Source organism: Schistocerca piceifrons, chromosome 5 (assembly GCF_021461385.2).
Source record: "Schistocerca piceifrons isolate TAMUIC-IGC-003096 chromosome 5, iqSchPice1.1, whole genome shotgun sequence".
Classification (NCBI taxonomy): domain Eukaryota; kingdom Metazoa; phylum Arthropoda; class Insecta; order Orthoptera; family Acrididae; genus Schistocerca; species Schistocerca piceifrons.
In genome coordinates, this window is record NC_060142.1 from 563,826,166 (window position 1) to 563,847,034 (window position 20,869).

General features: G+C 44.3%; 1 protein-coding gene across 1 annotated transcript in view; it reads right to left on the reverse strand.

Annotated features, from left to right (window-relative positions):
* Positions 1-20,869, reverse strand: part of LOC124797988 (probable cytochrome P450 6a14) — a 113,641-nt gene that overhangs the window by 27,453 nt on the left and 65,319 nt on the right. Inside the window, exons 2-3 of the mRNA XM_047261167.1 lie at positions 14,566-15,028; positions 11,816-12,070 (exon numbers count right to left, since the gene is read on the reverse strand). Coding sequence (XP_047117123.1) covers positions 11,816-12,070; positions 14,566-15,012 — 702 coding nt within the window. The 5' untranslated portion in view covers positions 15,013-15,028. The remainder of the gene's footprint in view (positions 1-11,815; positions 12,071-14,565; positions 15,029-20,869) is intronic.

Genomic DNA, 20,869 nt, shown 5'->3' on the forward strand with positions numbered 1-20,869 from the left:
TCAAACACAGGCCTTAATTTGACGAAGAAACTTCTGAGAATGTACGTTCGAAGCACAATATTGTATGATAGTGAGTGACGATGACGGAAAAACTGAAAAAGAAGATAACCTAATCGTTTGAGATGTTGTGCTACAGTAGGATGTTGAAGATTAGATGGACCGTTAAGATGATGAGTGAGGAGATGAGGAGATTCTCCGAAAAATAGGCGATGGAAGGAATGAATGGAAAACACTGACAAGAAGAAGAAGGGTGATATGTTTTAAGATATCAGGAAATAACTTTCATGATACCAGAGAGAGCTTTAGAGGATAAAACTGTAGGAGATGACAAGATTGGCATACATCCAATAAATAATTAACGACATAGGGTGCAACTGCTGCTCTGCGATGAAGAGGTTGGCGCAACAGAGGAATTTGTGGTGGGGCGCGTCAAACCAGTCATAAGATGTACGACAAAAAAATTAACAATCAACTAAAAGAGTGCTTCTGGTTTTGACAGTTTGATGGCATCGTGGCTCTATAGCAGCATTCTGCAGGCCAAACTTTTTACACGCAATTGTCCACCAACCACATCACAGCTGTAAATTTTAGCAAAACTTTCATTTAGTCTACACGTCCTTTCTGTCAGCGTTGTAGTACAGCCTCCCGTATCGAGGAGAGATAAGAATTTATTTTTCATTCAACAAGGAGATCTTTTCACTCATTTGTACACTTTTCCGCCTCCTTCCGCTAACCCCTCCTCCTCTCCTCATACTCTTCTTCTTCTTATTATTTATTATTGTTATTACGCCTGCTCCTGTATAAGTTTTGCACAGATTAGATTACTACGAAGATAACACTGATAGCTCCGCGCCAGGTCCTGGTGCTGTTGAAGGCAAGCCTAGAGGTGTTACCCATATAGTCCGTTATCACGCCATGTCCTTCAGCAGCAGTTCAGCTAGCAATCCTAAGGGCTTCGAAAGAGATATCCACGTAAACAGCCACAGATCACAGCACGATATGATGTGTCAGTTTAGCCGAGCGATCAGTTACATGCTCTGTATGACGTCAGCGGCCTTTCCCACGTGGCAGTCTTCAGGCGCTTCCTGTCGGCCGCCGGGGACTACATTAGAGATTAGATTGGATTAGTTTTTCGTTCCATAGATCCGTGCTGAGGAGATCCTCGTGGATGTGAAACAAGTCTTTTTTTTTTTAAAGCTGAAATAACAATACTAATAGTATGAATATATACAATACATCATTTGTCTCTATTAAAAAATTCGTCAATGGAGTAGAAGGAGTTGGCCACTAGTAAGTCTTTCAGGCTCCTTTTAAACTGATCTTTATTTGTAACTAAATTTTTTATGTTTGCTGGCAAATTATTGAAGATGAATGTTCCTGAGTAGTGGACCCCTTTTAGAACTGAAGTAAGTGCTTTTAAGTCCTTGTGCAGATCATTTCCTGGTATTGTATGTATGAACTGAGCTGATTGTTGGAAAAAGAGATATATTATTTAGGACAAATTTCATTAAGGAGTAAATATACTGAGAGGCAGTAGTTAGTATACCCAGTTCTTTGAAGAGGTTTCTACATGACGTCCGTGAATTTACTCCACAAATAATTACACGCTTTTGGACTCTGAAAAATTTTTATTTGATTTGAAGAGTTACCCCAAAATATTATACCATATGACATTATGGAATGAAAGTAGGCAAAGTATGCAAGCTTTTTCATTTTTATGCCGCCTATGTCAGCTAACACTCGAATTGCAAATACAGATTTGTTAAGGCGTTTCTGCAGCTCTGTGGTGTGCTCCTCCCAACTGAATTTATTATCAAGTTGTAATCCCAGGAATTTAAGACTGTCAACCTCTTCTATCTATTCTTCTTCATACTTTATGCATATGCTGGGTGGAAACCTCTTACAGGTTCTGAATTGCATATAGAGAGTCTTTTCGAAGTTTAATGTCAGTGAGTTGGCTTTAAACCATTGATTAATATCCATGAAAATATCATTAGCAGATCTTTCTAGAACTACACTCGACATACTATTTATTGCAATACTTGTGTCATTTGGGTATCTGGGCAGCGATTATTGTAGGATATCGATCTCGCTCTCAGAGGACAAACACAGAGTGATTATAATAAGTTGGTGCACTAGAACTAGAAGTTCCTGGTATTTTTGTTTTGATTGCTAATATTCCGGTAGATATGAGCTGATTTATCGATTGTCATTCTTTACTTGTAATTCACTGTTACTATTTGAGTGTATATATTTTCATTTCCTTATTTGAAGATAGTGACAGGCGCTGTGAATGCTAGAAAATGGAGTGCCAAGGCGAGAAATTGGAACATTTCCGACATATTTTTCTTTTTGAGTTCAGTAGAGGGGTGACACAGCAGCGGAGGCAGCCAGAAACATATGCGTCATGTATCAGGATAATGCCACTCGACAGAGCACGGCAAGAAAATGATTTTCTCGTTTTAAGGAGGATCCTTTTGACATTAATGACTCTCCAAGTTCGGGAAGACCTCCGGGGTTTGATGAAGATCGTTCAAACGCATTAGTCCACAAAGATCCAAGCCAGTATACTCGAGAACTGGCAAATGTGATCAACTGTGATCATTCCACCATCGTGCGACATTTGCTTGCAATGAGGAAGGTTCAAAAATCGGATGTATGGGCACCGCACGCTCTAAGCCAAAATCACATAAATAAGTGGTTGGCCTTATTTGCATCTCTGCTAGCTCGTCTTGAATTGGTTCGTGAACGACAACGACCATACCTATCCTCTATGATTACTGATGAAAAGGAATGGTTGAGACCAAACAAAGCAGCAAGTTCCTATACAAAGGCCCGCGTGCATCCACAAAAGATAATGTTATATGTCTGATGAAACAGTGACGGTGTGGTGTACTGAACTGCTTTCCCGAGGTATAATGATCACTGCTGATATTTATTTTGAACAACTGAGACGTCTCTTAGACGCAGATCAAATACAACCAGGAAGACTGCGTGAAGTGATGCTACTCCACAACAAAGCCCGGTCGCATTCAGCTAGACTGACAAAAATCACTATTCTGGAGTTGGGTTGGGAAGTCATTCCGCACCCACCTTATTCACCTGATCTTGCGCCCTCAGATTTTCACCTTTACACCTTTTCTAGCAAACAACCTTCAAAGTACTTACTTTCCCGATGAAAATGCGCTCCGAAAATGGCTCGACGACTTCTTCGCTTCAAAATATGTGATTTCTACAGTCGCGGAATCAATAAGTTACCCCAGCGTTTGCAGACTGTTGTAAATAGTGAAGGAGAATATGTTATTAATGATTAAACTCTCTCTTATTGTACCTGTTCTCTTGATTAAACGTATGGAAAAACGATACAGTTCTACGCATCACCCAGTAATTAAAGTTCCACATTCGAAACGTTGTAAAATAAGAACCACTGCTCTGACTGACGTCCGATCTGGAGAGAATATTATCGGAGAAGAGGAAAGCGTAATGGAAACAAAAAATATTTAATGAAAATTTTTACCGCTAGATGGCGCGGTAAGCGGCAGAATAACCAAAATAAGAGACGCAAGTTACACGGTTGTTCCTGTTTGCGTCTGAGATGCCCGACTTGACTGTCTCAAAGGAGGATCGAATGCTGCTGGCAAAACTCTTGTACAATAACGGTGACTGTGCGCCACTAGCTCTGCAGAGATTAAGGACATTTCAAATTAAAATGGCTCCAAACACTATGGGACTAACATCTGAGGTCATCTGTCCCCTAGAACTTAGACTACTTAAACCTAACTAACCTAAGAACATCACACACATCCATGCCCGAGGCAGGATTCGAACCTGCGACCGTAGCAGCAGCGCGGTTGCGGACTGAAGCGCCTATAACCGCTCGGCCACACCGGCCGACTGGTAAAGGACACTAACGGGTGTGAAAAAAGGCGTTGCTTCCTGGTCTGCCAAGGGGCTGAAGAGAATTATTACGAAATATGACAACACAGGTTCTTTTCAAGTGCAATGTGTCAAAGGGAAGAAAAGAATTGATCCGACGTCAGTGGAAGACGTTGCCACAGCAATACAGGAGAGGTCGAGCGGTGGGTGCAAACATGCAACGCATAGGTAATTGCCCAAACTTTGAACATGCCTGAGAACACAGTGCATAAAATTCTACGAAACACCCTCCATTGTTATTCATACGAAATTAATCATGTTCAGGAGTTGTTCATGCTGACCTACCAATGAGAAAACGCTTGCGCTAGAATTTCTTGCTCGCATGGAAGTGGACGATCAGTGGTCATAGAACATTCTGTGGACAGACAAAGCCCATTTCCATCTCGAAGGACATGCCAATATTCAGAATTGCAGAATATGGGCAACGGAAAATCCGCACGCACATCAACCGGTACCGTTTCATTCTGCAAAGGTAACCGTGTGGTGCGGGTTGTTGGCATCGATCATAGTAGGGCCTTATTTGTCAAAGGAGATGGGTTCTGGTAGCTGTATCGTCGCTGGGAGACAGTATGAGAGTATACTGCACACCTGGGTCGTTCTAGCCCTTCGACGGCTTGGATGTGTGGGTAGGGTTATTTTTATGCAAAATGGCGCCCCTCTGCAAATTGAACAACTACAGAGGCATTTTGAAAATGCTACAGTTATCAGCCGCCATTTCCCTGCAGCGTCACCGTCTAGATTGGCTGATCTTAACCCGTGTGACTTCTGGCTGTGGGATTATCTGAAAGTTGCTGTTTAGTGTTCTGATTACAAACGCAGATGAACTGAAGCCACGCATTGCGCAGTACATTCTGAACGTGACCCCAGAGACACTTCGATCTCTTGTGGAACATAGTGTTTCTCAGTTACAGCTTGTGACAGAAAACGGTGGACAGCGTTCTGAGCATTTGGGTATTGTGCAAGTCTCACGAAAATTAGAAACAGGTGTCATTTTGCTTTTAATGCGGTTTTTACCCCAGGACAATCGCATCCAATGTGGTCAACCTTGCCGTGAATGCCAAACTTGTGGGGTCATGCACATTGCAGAGTACTGTTGGATTAATGTGCAACTCACACCCTAACCGTCGTGATGAGATTCATCTGTCATTTGTAGTCGAGCCAGCTTACTTTATGACGCTTACTGCGCCATCTAGCGTGAAAATTTTAGTTAAATTCTTTTTGTTCCCATATTGTTTCCCCCTTATTATATAATATTCCGACCAAATTTGACGTCATTCTCAGCAGCGGTTCTTTTTTTACAGCGTGTTGAAACTGAAACTTTGATTATAATCACCCTGTATATAGCACTTCTTTTTCTTTTTTTTTACGTTCTCATCCCTTCCCCATTCTTATCCTTTTCACTTGCCCTCCCTCAGATTTCACAGTTTTTCGAAGAATTTCCCTTTCAAACAAAATACATTTATTTTGAATTTATTTAACAGTACACTTACATTTGGTTTCATAAGGCTTATTCTTCCATTCTCTGTTCCTCCTGAATTGAAGCAACACGCAGTCGTGATATGCAGGTGGGGTAAACTTTCCTCGATCAATTTAAATAAATAATATTCCGATGTTAGCTACAGGCTACAGACCACGAAATAATGGATGTCAAGCAGCATGTGGGTTAGAACGATAGTGTAACATTATAAAAATTATTCCATTCAATCGTACCATGGTGATACAGCGACCTTATTGTGGCTACTGCTAAAAATTGTCGTATACTGCACAACGTACTTTATTAACTCAAGAATGGCGTTTTTCGTCCGAGTAGTGTACCACCAGGTTATCTGTTAATATAAGAGGAGGATGACATTGCAATTATCCGACGCGGTCCTGTCGTGGACTACTGCAACAGGAAAGAGAGAACCAGGAAAAAGCAGACCATGAAAACGGACTGGATAAAAACACCGAAAACAGGAGCGGTTGAAAACAGAAGAAAAAAACGACAGAGCAGAATTACCTCATGAGCGTTGGTGACAACAGCACAGAACAAGATCACACGCACAACCTGTAAATATGGCCCTAGACGAAAACGACACCAGAGGCCACATTCACAAAGAGTGTACGTAATATGAGTGATAAGAGCAAAGTATTGGGCTAGTAGCAGGTGGCGCAGTTAGACGGGGTCCAGTGTAGCAACACCAAAAAATCGTAAAATAATAGTGAAAATAATAATTGTTACGAACATATGGAAACCGTATTGGAGTAGAGTAGAAATTAAAATATAAGTAGTCCAGGACGTATAAAAACGCAGCTATGTGTGGAGCATAAGCAGAAAGGCCAGAGGTGCAATCACAGTAGAACCGAATAAAGTAAAGTTCTTAAAAGCAATAATAAATGAAAAGATTTACAACAAATATAAAGCTAAAATACATGATAAGTAACAGAGACCTTGTTCGTAAAGAACAAAAATAACTAAAAAGTTATAAATTCTTTAAAAGTGGGAAACAGGGAATCACAGAACTTTATTTACACTGGTCAAGTGACAATTAAGCAACACATTGTTTTCAATGTACGAATGTTCCACAATTTCAGTTTCTTCAAGAAGGTTGAGTCTCTGTCTTTTGGAGCGTGATGTAAAATCATTAGGTTCCCGAGTATGGGTGGTTAAGCCCATCCGACTAGCCACGCAGTCTAACGCGCTGCTTCCCATGTGGGAAAGCACAAATCCGCTTGGCGGATTGTGTATTGTGTATGGAACTGGGTGTCGTTCTGCCGTAACCCTCAGTGGTTCACAACCCCACAACAGGTCACAGCAGACCACCCCCCCCCCCTCCCCCCATACCGAACCCAGCGTTATTGTACGATTCAGCCCCCCAGTGGACCCCCCTCCCCCCACCCCTCTGGGCATTCTCATACCAGACAAGTGTAACCCCAAATGTTTGCATGGTAGAGTACTTGTGGTGTACACATACGAGGAGACAGTGTTTGTGCAGCAATCGCTGACGTTGTGTAACTGAGACAGAATAAGGGGAACCAGCTCGCATTCGCCGAGGCAGATGGAAAACCGCCTTAAAAACCATCCACAGGCTGGCCAGCACATCAGACCTCGACACTAATCATCCCGGTGGATTTGTGCCGGGGACCAGCACACCTTCCTGCTCGGGCCTAGTGGATTAGTGTCGAGGCCCGGTGTGCCAGCCAGCCTGTGGATGCTTTTTAAGGCGCTTTTCCATCTACCTCGGCGAATGCGGGCTGGTTTCCCTTATTCTGCCTCAGTTGCACTATGTCGGCGATTGCTGCGCAAACACTGTCTCTACGTACGAGTGCACCATAATTACTCAACCGCGCAAAAATTTGGGGCTACACTCGTCTGGTATGAGACGTTCCCAATGGGTCCACTGGGGGCCGAACCGTACAATAACCCTGGGTTCGGTGTGGGACGGCGGTGGGGTGGGTGGACTGCTGTGGCCTGTTGTGGGGTTGTGAACTACTGAGGGCTACAGTGGGATGAAGCCTCATTGTCGTTTCTAGGTCCCCGGTTTAATACACACGATACAATACACATAGGGTGGTTAACAGCCATTGGATTCAAGGTTTTCTGCAAAGGCTGACCATTGTTGTGAGTACATGTTCGTGAAACCTAGTTTTAAAAGCCAGTGTAAGCCGCTTGACATTCACAGTACTCAAGTCTGCGTACGCGAGAGGGAGCATGATGAGTTATCTTTTCGAGGACGCTCGTTGTGAATATAGTATTACTGGTCGTTGTTAGAGCTGGTAAACACTGTTTACCTATTTTGCCCCGAAAAAGTTTAGCTAGATCGTAAGACACATTACCTAAAAGTGAAAGCTTAGTATATTTGTAGTCCTGAGGTATGCGGCTAAGAGTAGTTTCTCTGTCAAACAGCGATGTTTTTTGCATATACCAAAGTCATATAATTTGCCATTGATTGAGGTGCAGGTTAAATATAATTTCGCCTGTGAGGAACACCTCAAGTCCTGTGGCCTCCAACCACCCACACTCGGGAACCTAACGGTTTTACTCCACGCTCCCAAAGGGAAGAGACTCAGCCTTCTTGAAAAAACTGACATTGTTGAGCATTCGTACATTAAAAACATGTGTTGATTAATGATCAGTTAGTCGGGTCTTCTGTTATTCCATGTTTCCAATTTTTAAAGAATTTATGACTTTTTAGTTCGTCTTGTTCTTTACGACGAAGGCCTATGTCGCTTATCATATATATTTCATTGTACGTTATTTATATTTTCATTGTTTTATTTTAGCTTTATATTTGTTGCACATCTTTTCATTTATTATTACTTTTACGAACTTTACTTTTATTCTATTGTAATGCGTTTGCGCCTAAGAACCCTTTCTATTTACACCACTACACACAGTTTCGATTACTACGTATATTTGCCTTTTTATTCCAATATGGTTTACATTTGCATGTCAATCTGTTCGTTATTATTTTACGACTTTTTGCTGTTATTGAACTGCACCCACCTCTTACTGCGCCAACGAGCGCTTGTCGTTTCTAGTAGCCCAGTACTGTGGTCGTGGTCGTGCTATTATCGTTCAAGTGTGCGCTCTATGTGAATGTGGACGGGCCTCCGGCCCCGTTTTGGTCTACGGCCATATTAACAGCTTGTGCGCGTGGTCTTATTATGCGCTACTATTACTGTTGTCACCAACACTCATGATAGAATTCGGGTCTCTCGTTTTTTCTTCTGTTTCCTATCGCTCCCTGTTCCCAGCGTTTTTCTTCAGTTGTTTTTATGGTTTGTTTTTCAGTTTTTGGAATTTAGTATCATAACTGTAATTGACACATGCCTCTTGGCAGGAACTTTAAATCTTTTTACATAAGTTATCGTATATACTGCTGTGCTATTTCATTCGACCTGTATTCTGGTTCTCACTTCGTTGTTGCAGCAGCCCAGGTCAGTACCACGTCGGGTTGACTGTAATGTCGTCCTCCCCTTATATCGTGTAGGGCTCCCGCGAGCAAGCAGAAGTGTCGCAGCACGACGTGGCATGGACTAGACTAATGTCTGAAGTAGTGCTGGAGGGAATTGAAACCATAAATCCTGCAGGGCTGTCCGAAATCCGCAAGAGTACGAGGGGGTGGAGATCTCTTCTGAACAGAACGTTGCAAGGTATCCCAGATATGTACAATAATATTCATGTCTGTCCCAGATAAGTACAATAATATTCATGTCTGGGGAGTGTGGTGGCCAGTGGAAGTGTTTAAGCTCAGAAGAGCGTTCCTGGAGCCACTCTGTAGCAATTCTGGACGTGTGGGGTATTGCATGTCCTGCTGGAATTGCCCAATTCCGTCGGAATGCACAGTGGACATAACGGACGCAGGTGATCAGACTGGATGCTTAAGTACGTGTCACCTGTCAGAGTCGTATCTAGACGTATCAGCCACAGACGCCTCACACCACTTCAGAGCCTCCACCACCTTCAACAGCCCCTGCTGACATGCGGGGTCCATGGATTCATGAGGTTGTCTCCATACACGTACACGTCCATCCGCTCGATACAAGTTTAAACGAGATTCGTCCGACCAGGCAACATGTTTCCAGTCAACAGCAGTCCAATGTCGGTGTTGACGGGCCCAGGCGAGGCGTAAGGCTTTGTGTCGTGCAGTCATCAAGGGTACATGAGTCGGCCTTCGGCTCGAAAAGCCCACATCAATGATGTTTCGTTGAATGGTTCGCACGCTGACACTTGTTGATGACTCAGCATTGAAATCTGCGCCAATTTGCGGAAGGGTTGCACTTCTTCACGTTGAACAATTCTCTTCAGACATCATTGGTCCCGTTCTTGCAGGCTGCAGCGATGTCGGAGATTTGAGTTTTTACCGGATTCCTGATACTCAAGGTACACTCTTGAAGTGGTCGTGCGGGAAAATCCCCACTTCATCGCTACCTCCGAAATGCTGTCTCCCATCGCTCGTGCGCCGACTATAACACCACATTCAGTCACACTTAAATCTTGATAACCTGCCATGCACCCGGCAAACGGTCTACCCGAGGGGAAGCCCTAGTCACACTACATTTACATTTACCTGCCATTGTAGCAGCAGTAACGAATCTAACAACTGCGCCAGACAATTGTTGTCTTATACAGGGTGTTACAAAAAGGTACGGCCAAACTTTCAGGAAACATCCCTCACACACAAATAAAGAAAAGATGTTATGTGGACATGTGTCCGGAAACGCTTAATTTCCATGTTAGAGCTCATTTTAGTTTCGTCAGTATGTACTGTACTTCCTCGATTCACCGCCAGTTGGCCCTATTGAAGGAAGGTAATGTTGACTTCGGTGCTCGTATTGACATGCGACTCATTGCTCTACAGTACTAGCATCAAGCATATCAGTACGTAGCATCAACAGGTTAGTGTTCACCACGAACGTGGTTTTGCAGTCAGTGCAATGTTTACAAATGCGGAGTTGGCAGATGCCCATTTGATGTATGGATTAGCACGGGGCAATAGCCGTGGCGCGGTACGTTTGTATCGAGACAGATTTCCAGAACGAAGGTGTCCCGACAGGGAGACGTTCGAAGCAATTGATCGGCGTCTTAGGGAGCACGGAATATTCCAGCCTATGACTCGCGACTGGGGAAGACCTAGAACGACGAGGACACCTGCAATGGACGAGGCAATTCTTCGTGCAGTTGACGATAACCCTAATGTCAGCGTCAGAGAAGTTGCTGCTGTACAAGGTAACATTGACCACGTCACTGTATGGAGAGCGCTACGGGAGAACCAGTTGTTTCCGTACCATGTACAGCGTGTGCAGGCACTATCAGCAGCTGATTGGCCTCCACGGGTACACTTCTGCGAATGGTTCATCCAGCAATGTGCCAATCCTCATTTCAGTGCAAATGTTCTCTTTACGGATGAGGCTTCATTCCAATGTGATCAAATTGTAAATTTTCACAATCAACATGTGTGGGCTGACGAGAATCAGCACGCAATTGTGCAATCACGTCATCAACACAGATTTTCTGTGAACGTTTGGCAGGCATTGTTGGTGATGTCTTGATTGGGTCCTATGTTTTTCCACCTACACTCAATGTAGCACGTTATCATGATTTCATACGGGATACTCTACCTGTGCTGCTAGAACATGTGCCTTTACAAGTACGACACAACATGTGGTTCATGCACGATGGAGCTCCTGCACATTTCAGTCGAAGTGTTCGTCCGCTTCTCAACAACAGATTCGGTGACCGATGGATTGGTAGAGGCGGACCAATTCCATGGCCTCCACGCTCTCCTGACCTCAACCCTCTTGACTTTCATTTATGGGGGCATTTGAAAGCTCTTGTCTACGCAACCCCGGTACCAAATGCAGAGACTCTTCGTGCTCGTATTGTGAACGGATGTGATACAATACACCATTCTCCAGGGCTGCATCAGCGCATCAGGGATTCCATGCGACGGAGGGTGGATGCATGTATCCTCGCTAACGGAGGACATTTTGAACATTTCCTGTAATAAAGTGTTTGAAGTCACGCTGGTACGTTCTGTTGCTGTGTGTTTCCATTCCATGATTAATGTGATTTGAAGATAAGTAATAAAATGAGCTCTAACATGGAAAGTAAGCGTTTCCGGACACATGTCCACATAACATATTTTCTTTCTTTGTGTGTGAGGAATGTTTCCTGAAAGTTTGACCATACCTTTTTGTAACACCCTGTATAGGCGCTGCCGACCGCAGCGCCATATTATGCCAGTTTACGTATCTCTCTTTGTTAGGCCCTTCAGTGTATTTCCAGATAACTCGGCAATGCCATACCCAGGCGAATCGTGTCGTTCTTGAGTTAGTAAAGAAGACTGTGCAACCTAAGAGTGTTTTTATTATTAGTGTAACCTTAACCACTTACCCAAAAAATGTCGGCGAGTTTCGGGAACAAATTGCAGAAGTTCGCCTGGAGCGATTCGACGGTCGTTGGCGTAACCAACCGCTTGCCCCAGTAGCGGAATTCTTCATCGGGGTGCTGCAGGCTGTGCACTTCGAATCCGAAGGCACAGGAGGCGATGACGTCAGTGGTGAAGCGCGCCGCGAGGTCGCGGAACTCGGCTTCCCCGGAGCCGCCGTCCAGCACTTCAGCCAGTTCGCGTGCGCACTTCTCTATTATCTGCACAGCACAGCACAGCGTCTGCCCTTTAGTGCGCGCAAGCTCTGCACGTCCAACACTAGAAGAAGCATTAATTACTCGAAACGATGGCGACTTTTGGGTCTGACACGAACCTCCGCTGTTCCAACCCTGGACGTGATAATCGAAGTCAGTCCTTCAGTCAAGAAATTGACTCTAGAGCAGAAATTCTGGGCAAGGTTTTGGTGGTGGTTTTCTGTTGTAAAAATTACAGAATACAGAATTTAAGGTCACGTCGACAACGAGGTCGTTAGAGACAGGGCACAAGATGGGACTGAGGAATATCATCTTCAGTGCCCTTTAAAAGAAACCATGTAGGCACTTGGATGTGATATATTGAAATGGGTGTAGCTCGCAGTAACTATGCAGAGATGAGAAAGGTTGCACAGGACAGACTAGCTTGGAGAGCTGCAACAAACCAATCTTCGGAGTAGAGACCACCACCACCACAACGACAGCAACATCGTTTGGTTAAGAAACAAAACGTGGCATACAAAAATGTGGAGCTGTATATATGCAGACTGAAGCGACAAATGAAAATCTGTACCAAGGCCAGATCACTGCTGATCATTAGGCAGAAGTGCTAACAACTACACAACGCTAGCACACTGGGTTTGTACTACTTCGTGGACTAACTTAGCATGCCACACTGCTGTTTGAATTTAGGGGGAATACCACGTGATGTGAGACGTGAAGGCAATTTGGGCTGAGAAGCGAGGCATACTAGGGTAGTACTCGCAGTTGTGCAAAGCCAGTGTGTTAGTGTGGCGTAGTGGTTAGCGCATCTGCCTCCTGAGCAAGAGACGTTTGTTAAAATCCTGGCCTTTGTACCAATTTTCGTTGTTTCAGTCTGCATATATACAACGTAACAGAAGAGATATTGAATTTAATTGATGAAAGGAGAAAATATAACGACAGGAAGTGCAAAATGGCTAAGCAGGGATGGCAGAGGACAAATGTAAGGATGTAGAGGCTTATCTCACTAGGGGTTAGATAGATACTGCCTACAGGAAAATTAAAGAGACCTTTGGAGAAAAGAGAACAACTTGCATGAATATTAAGAGCTCAGATGGAAACCCGGTTCTAAGCAAAGAAAGGAAAGCAGAAAGGTGGAAGGAGTATATAGAGGGTCTATACAAGGGCAATGTTCTTGAGGGCAATGTTATAGAAATGGAAGAAAATGTAGATGAAGATGAAATAGGAGATATGATACTGCGTGAACAGTTTGACAGAGCACAGAAAGACCTACGTCCAAACAAGGCCCCAGGGGTAGACAACATTCCATTAGAACTACTGACAGCCTTGGGAGAGCCAGGCCTAACAAAACTCTACCATCTAGTGAGCAAGATGTATGAGACAGGCGAAATACCCTCAAACATCAAGAAGAATATAATAATTCCAATCCCAAAGAAAGCAAGTGTTGACAGATGTGAAAATTACCGAACTATCAGTTTAATAAGCCACGGTTGCAAAATACTAACACGAATTCATTACAGACGAATGGAAAAACTGGTAGAAGCCGACCTCGGGGAAGATGTTTGGATTCCGTAGAAATATTGGAACACGTGAGGCAATACTGACCCTACGACTTATCTTAGAAAGTAGGTTAAGGAAAGGCAAACCTACGTTTCTAGTATTTGTAGACTTAGAGAAAGCTTTGTACAGAGACCAGATGGCAGTTATAAGAGTCGAGGAGTATGAAAGGGAAGCAATGGTTGGGAAGGGAGTGAGACAGGGTTGTAACCTATCCCCGATGTTATTCAATCTGTATATTGAGCAAGCAGTAAAGGAAACTACAGAAAAATTCGGAGCAGGTATTAAAATCCATGGAGAAGAAATAAAAACTTTGAGGTTCGCCATTGACATTGTAATTCAGTCAGAGACAGCAAAAGACCTGGAAGAGCAGCTGAACGAAATGGAGAATGTGTTGAAAGGAGGATATAAGATGAGCATCAACAGAAGCAAAACGAGGATATTGGAATGTAGTCGAATTAAATCGGGTGATGCTGCAGGAATTAGATTAGGAAATGAGACACTTAAAATAGTAAAGGAGTTTTGCTATTTGGGGAGCAAAATAACTGAGGATGGCGAAGTAGAGAGGATATGAAATGTAGACTGGCAATGGCAAGGAAAGCGTTTTGAAGTAGAGAAATTTGTTAACATCGAGTACAGATTTAAGTGTCAGGAAGTCGTTTCTGAAAGTATTTGTATGGAGTGTAGCCATGTATGGAAGTGAAACGTGGACGATAAATAGTTTAGACAAGAATAGAATAGAAGCTTTCGAAATGTGGTGCTACAGAAGAATGCTGAAGATCAGGGAATCATGTATTTACAAGTCTCTTAAACAAGTGACGACACACAGCAGCTTCAAACACTTTGAATGTAATTTCAAGTGAACAAACAGAAAGCACGACAGACACCACAGTTGACATACACCAGATTCGTGCATTATCGGTACTACACACTTAGAAACGTACCGGAAACATCATCTTCATCTTTCCCGATGTGAATGTGGGAGACAGCTTATTCCTCAGCAAGCGCCATCTCTCGCCAGGCATCAGGAATAAGTGTCCGGAGAGCGGATCTACTTTCTCGTTGATGTAGAAGCCGCGGTCGTGGAAGTGCTGGAAGTCCTTGATCAGCATCCTCTTGATGAGGTCCGGATCCCTGACCACGACGGCAGGGTTGGTGAAGAAGTAAGCGCCGGCCAGCGGCGTCGACGCCGGGACCTTCTCGTAGAGGCTGCTGCACTCTTCTCCGAAGGAGAGCCGGAGGAGCACGGTCTTCCAGATGTGGCCCAGAGGGAAGCGCGCCGAAGGGATCTGGGGGATGCTCCGGCGCGTCCAGTAGGAGAGCGAATAGTAGGCGTAGAGCGCCAGCGTGGCGCACGCCGCCACCACCACGGCGACCACCAGCTGCAGCATGCTGGATCTGTCCCTCCTGCAACCACACCGGCACACCGAACCAGCGTTAACCAGCGACTGTTGTGAACACAAACCACTATGCGCTTGCTTGAGTCCTGTACACAGCTGCTGACTGCCATATAGACGTCTAGCAGGTTTCCCTGGGACAATGGCGCCCTTTTAAGGGAAAATGGAATGGAAGGGGAGGGGAACCAAAGTCATTAACTGATTGAAGTCTCCAATGCAGAAAATATGTAAATTTACAAAAATAATGTACACTGCTACGTAAAGAGTAACCTCACTGAGGTGAGGAAAGTCATGGGGTAGCGGTATCACATATACAGATGGCGGTAGTATCTCGTACACGAGGTATATCAGTGTGGCAAATTGGCGGAGCTGTCATTTGTACTCAGGTGGCTCATGTGAAAAGGTTTATCGCGGCACGACGGGAATTACCAGACTTTGAACGCAGAATGGTAGTTGGAACTAGATGCATGGGACATTCCATTTTGGAAATCGTTAGGGAATTCTATATTCCGAGATCCACAGTCCCAAGAGTGTGCGGAGAACACCAAATTTCAGGCATTACCCCTCACCATGGACAAGGCAGTGGCCGACGGCCTTTACCTAACGACCGAGAGCAGTGGCGTTTGGGTAGAGTTGTCAGTGCTAACAGACAAACAACACTGCGTGAAATAACACAGAAATCTACGTCTACATCTACATCTATACTCCGCAAGCCACCTGACGGTGTGTGGAGGAGGGTACCTTGAGTACCTCTATCGGTTCTCCCTTCTATTCCAGTCTCGTATTGTTCGTGGAAAGAAATATTGTCGATATGCCTCTGTGTGGGCTCTAATCTCTCTGATTTTATCCTCATGGTCTCTTCGCGAGATATACGTAGGAGGAAGCGATATACTGCTTGACTCCTCGAAGCCCGTACCGAGCTACTGACCGTCTCTCTTGCAGAGTCTTCCACTGGAGTTTATCTATCATCTCCGTAACGCTTTCGCGATTACTAAATGATCCTGTAACGAAGCGCGCTGCTCTCCGTTGGATCTTCTCTATCTCTTCTATCAACCCTATCTGGTACGGATCCCACACTGGTGAGCAGTATTCAAGCAGTGGGCGAACAAGTGTACTGTAATCTACTTCCTTTGTTTTCGGATTGGGACGTACGATCAACGTATCCGTTAGGAGACTGCGGCGAAATGTGGCAGCAGACGACCGACGCGAGTGCCTTTGGTAACAGGACATCGCCTGCAGCGCCTCTCCTGCACTCGTGATCATGTCGGTTGACCCTAGACGATTGGAACACCATGGCCTGATCATATGAGTCCCGATTCTAGTTGGAAAGGGCTGATGGGAGGGTTCGAGTTTGGCGCAGACTCCACGAAACCATGGACCGAAGTTGTCGATGAGGCACTGTGCAAGCTGCTGGTGGTTCCAAAGGTGTGTGTTATGTTTTCATGGCGTGGGCTGGGTACTATGACCCAACTGAACCGATCATTCACTTTAAATCTTATGTTCGGCTACTTGGAAACCATTCTCTGCCATTCATAGGCTTGATGTTCCCAACCAAAAAATGGTTCAAATGGCTCTGAGCACTGTGGGACTTAACATGTGAGGTCATCAGTCCCCTAGTACTTAGAACTATTTAAAACTAACTAACCTAAGGACAACACACACATCCAAGCCCGAGGCAGGATTCGAACCTGCGACCGTAGCGGTCGCGCGGTTCCTACTGAAGCGCCTAGAACCGCTCGGCCACACCGGTCGGCGTTCCAAATCAACAACGGAATTTTTGTGGATGACAATGCACCATGTCACTGGGCCACAATTGTTCGTGACTGTTTTGATGAACGTTCTAGACAGTTAGAGCGAATGATTTAGACATCCAAATCGCCTGACAAGAATTCCATCGAACATTCATGGGGTATATAGACGCAGCATGGCTCAGTATTTCTGCAGGTGACTTCCAATGACTTTTGCACTACACCAGGCATAAAGAAGTCAGACACGAAATTAGGAGGTATCTCATCACTTTTGTCACCTCAGTATAAATAACTAGTATCATATTCTACATTTGCGAGTTGCATGAAGAATGTAGATTTTTGTTCTATACAAGTTAATTCTTACACTAAAGGAAAAACAAAGACAAGCCGCTGTTGAGAATTCCATTTATTAGGGATTAATTAATAGCATTAACAGCAGTGGCTGATTGCTGTTTGTACTTTATTGTAAGAGTTAAACTGTATTTCCACACAGTCACAGTCTCAACATGTCAGTTTTTGTCCAAATGGCATTTTTGTTCTATTTGTTACATTTATTCAAATGAAATTCACTAAAGAATAAGAGCTAAAGCTGATAATAACAAAAAAAAAAAGAACAGCGATCAGGCCCTGAAGACCACGCCATAGTTGATGAACCACTGTGTCATCTTGAGCTATTCATCATCGGATGCCATACGGAAGGGATCGGGGTCAGCACACGCCACTCCTGGCTGTTGCCGACATTTAGACCTGTCATTTAAATTTAATATTGAATGTTAGATGGTACTGTAACGAATCAGACGGTCTCTGTACCTGCAGCCCTGTGTTCTGGGAACTGACTGCCGCAGTCGACGACCCGTGTCAATGCAGCACCCTCACCAGCAAACCGCTTCCGCGCTCTTACCTTCTATGGAGAGGTAATGACCGAGTCCTCGAACACAATCACCCCTCGGGAGCTTCTCTGTGATCAAATAATGTGCCAGTGCTACCTCTTCCGCATAATTGGCCACCTTACAGTAATATTTATACCGACTAGGAGCCAACCAGTCATCGTCAGACAGCTGGGGTAGGGTAAATGTGGGGGAAATGGTGCACATCTCAAAATCGCGTATGTCAAGTCCAATTGGGAACTTTTAGTAAAAATTTTCTTTTGTACAAACTAAACACTCCAGTTGTCTGTGACATACAGTTTTTCTGATTTTTTTCTATGTAACATTTAAACACGATATTTGACTATGAAAATGTCTTGACATTGCGGCATCTACCCTTATGCTGTGTGTGATATGCCACATGCTAAAACCCGCAAAACTACTCTTTTTTAAAGTCAAAACCCATATATATCTGGTAATAAATATGTAGTGCAGTGAAGAAAAGAGGATGAAATGTTAACAATAGTTTTTTTAATTAATGTTATCTAATTTGTACATCAAAGTAGTTTGCTGGTTTAGATAACTAGTTTACTTACTGACAGTTGGAAATATTAAAACTAAGATGTATGATACATTTATCTTTAGTTAACACAGTCAATAATTGCTAGTGAAATACTGAATCAAAAAAAGTAAGAATTACAAACTTAATTGATCTGGTTTTCTATCTATTTTCTCGACAGGACCGACTAAAAAATCGACAGCTGTGTAATTTTTGCTTTTTTCTTCAATTTTTAGGAGTATAATTCTCCGCTCTCCTTATACATATCTATGGATACTTTTTTTATTCTTTTATGGCGTCATCCGAGCCGTCTGGACTTGAAACGTCCATGCTAAGTCGTCTGAACGAAACAGAAATGTTTTCTCGTGTTTAAAACTGTTACTTGTTTGCGCAGCAAGTATTCCTAGCGAAAAAATGCGCGGCTCATCTTCCGGATTTTATTGCAGCATGTGCCACACAATCTGTAAGGGAGAGACGCTGCTCATGACCTTGATAGCCAAGATGACCGCACGAGAATCAAAAGCACGCAGTAGAACTTACTGTTAATACAGCTGCTCAAACATTTGGAAATACTTGACTGTTGACCATACACTAACAACTAATCGTGACGCTGAAAAAGGTTTTGAAGTGATATTTCTAGACTTATCTCAGTTATTTCCAAAGAGCTTATGTAAGACTTCCTCGATAGAAATGTAAAACACTTCTTTACGGCCTGGTGTCCGCTGAGCAACTGCAGTGCCGATACGCGGACACTCTGTCGGAATTTGTCAAAATTACGAGGGGTGTGCAGTATACACCGCATGCGGCGCCTTGCAGGATTTGACCCTACGTTGTAATCCCCACCCTGTGTCGGAGGCTGCCGTAAAGACGACAATGCAGCTATGATGCAACTGCCAACACCGTCACAAGGACTCGAGCCCTCGACTGCTGCCTCACTACCGAGGCTCTTGGCAGCCCTGTGCTCTGCCGGCACCGCAGGTCTACAGTACTCGCCAGGATCCAGCTACCTTCCCATGTTTCGCGGCTTCAACTAACGTCTCCGCAGCCTTGCGCCACTGAGACCTGCACAGCTAGCCATAGCAGTCCGTCTTCCGGTACATAGTTCGGGGTACTGGTTCACCTTTTAGTCACTCTCATTCAGTCGCCTTTGCTTGGACAACGGCAGGAGCCACGGCCAGATCTACTTGAGTCTCGCTTGTAGGAGACGTCCCTGGAGCCTGACGCAGTATTGGTGGGCACTACCCGTGGCCAACAAGACTGAATAATTGTAAGTAATAAGCCGGCCGAAGTGGCCGTGCGGTTCTGGGCGCTACAGTCCTGGAGCCGAGCGACCGCTACGGTCGCAGGTTCGAATCCTGCCTCGGGCATGGATGTGTGTGATGTCCTTAGGTTAGTTAGGTTTAATTAGTTCTAAGTTCTAGGCGACTGATGACCTCAGATGTTAAGTCCCATAGTGCTCAGAGCCGTTTTTTTGTAAGTAATAAACAATACATGACAGTTGTACCGGTAGGCTGCCTTCTTCTGTTACATCTAAGAATGTTACATATCCCTTACTATCAAAATGTTCGTAGATGTGCAGAAAGTAAATATCCCACGTTGAACTAACTATTCTAGCGTTGTCAACGTTTATACAGGGTGCAACAAAAATGTACGGCACAAATTGCAGGACGAACTACTCACATATAGACGAAGAAATTATATTACATTAACATGGGTCTGCAAAACCTTTGTTTCCATTTACAACTCATTTTCTCTAACTCATTAATCACGGAAAACACACAAGAACAGATCGTTAGAATCATGGGGAACATGCGCTCTTGGTGAAGTCTGGTTACGTGGTGCACCGCTAGTATTTTGTTTTACATGTCCCTGTTGCCATGCGACGTATGCCATTGTTTGTTTAGAGGTAACATCTGCTGTTCCAGTGATCAGTACGACCGTTGCAAGCGCACAGTCTACTATGTAGAGTCAACCGCAGACTTCGCACGTGCAAAGTCAGTGTATAGAAATGCAGAGATGGTAGATGCTCATTTGATGTATGGATTAGCTGGCGGCAATGGTGCTCACGCTCAACGTTTGTACCCGGAGAGATTTCCAGGACGAACCTGCCCCAGCAGGAAAATGTTTGAAGCCATTGATAGTCGTCTTAGGGAACATGAGGCTTTTAAGCCTGATAATCGCCACCAGGGTAGGCCTGGAAGGACGAGGACGCAGCAACGTCAGGCTGCAGTTTTTCATGCAATTGACGACGACCGCTCTATCAGCAGCTGGTTTTCCTGCACGGGTACTCTTCTGCGAATGGTTTATTCAACCAAGTATCAACCCTAATTTCAGTGCATCGCCATGTATGGGCAGGTGTCAATCCTCACGTAACTGTTGAAACAATTCATCAACAAAGATTTTCTGTCGATATTTGGGACGGCATTGTCGGTGACCGGCATTGTCGGTGACAGTTCTGTAGGCCCTCACTTTCTTCAACCCTGCTCAACGGACAAAATTATCATGATTGCGTATAGAATGTCTTACCTGATCCGTTAGCTGACGTGCCCTTAGCTGTGCGACAAAACATGTACTTCATGCACGACGGAGCACCTCCTCATTTTAGTGTTAATGTCCGTCGTTTTCTAAATAAGATTCGGTGACAGATGGATAGGCAGAGATGGACCTACTGCCTGGCC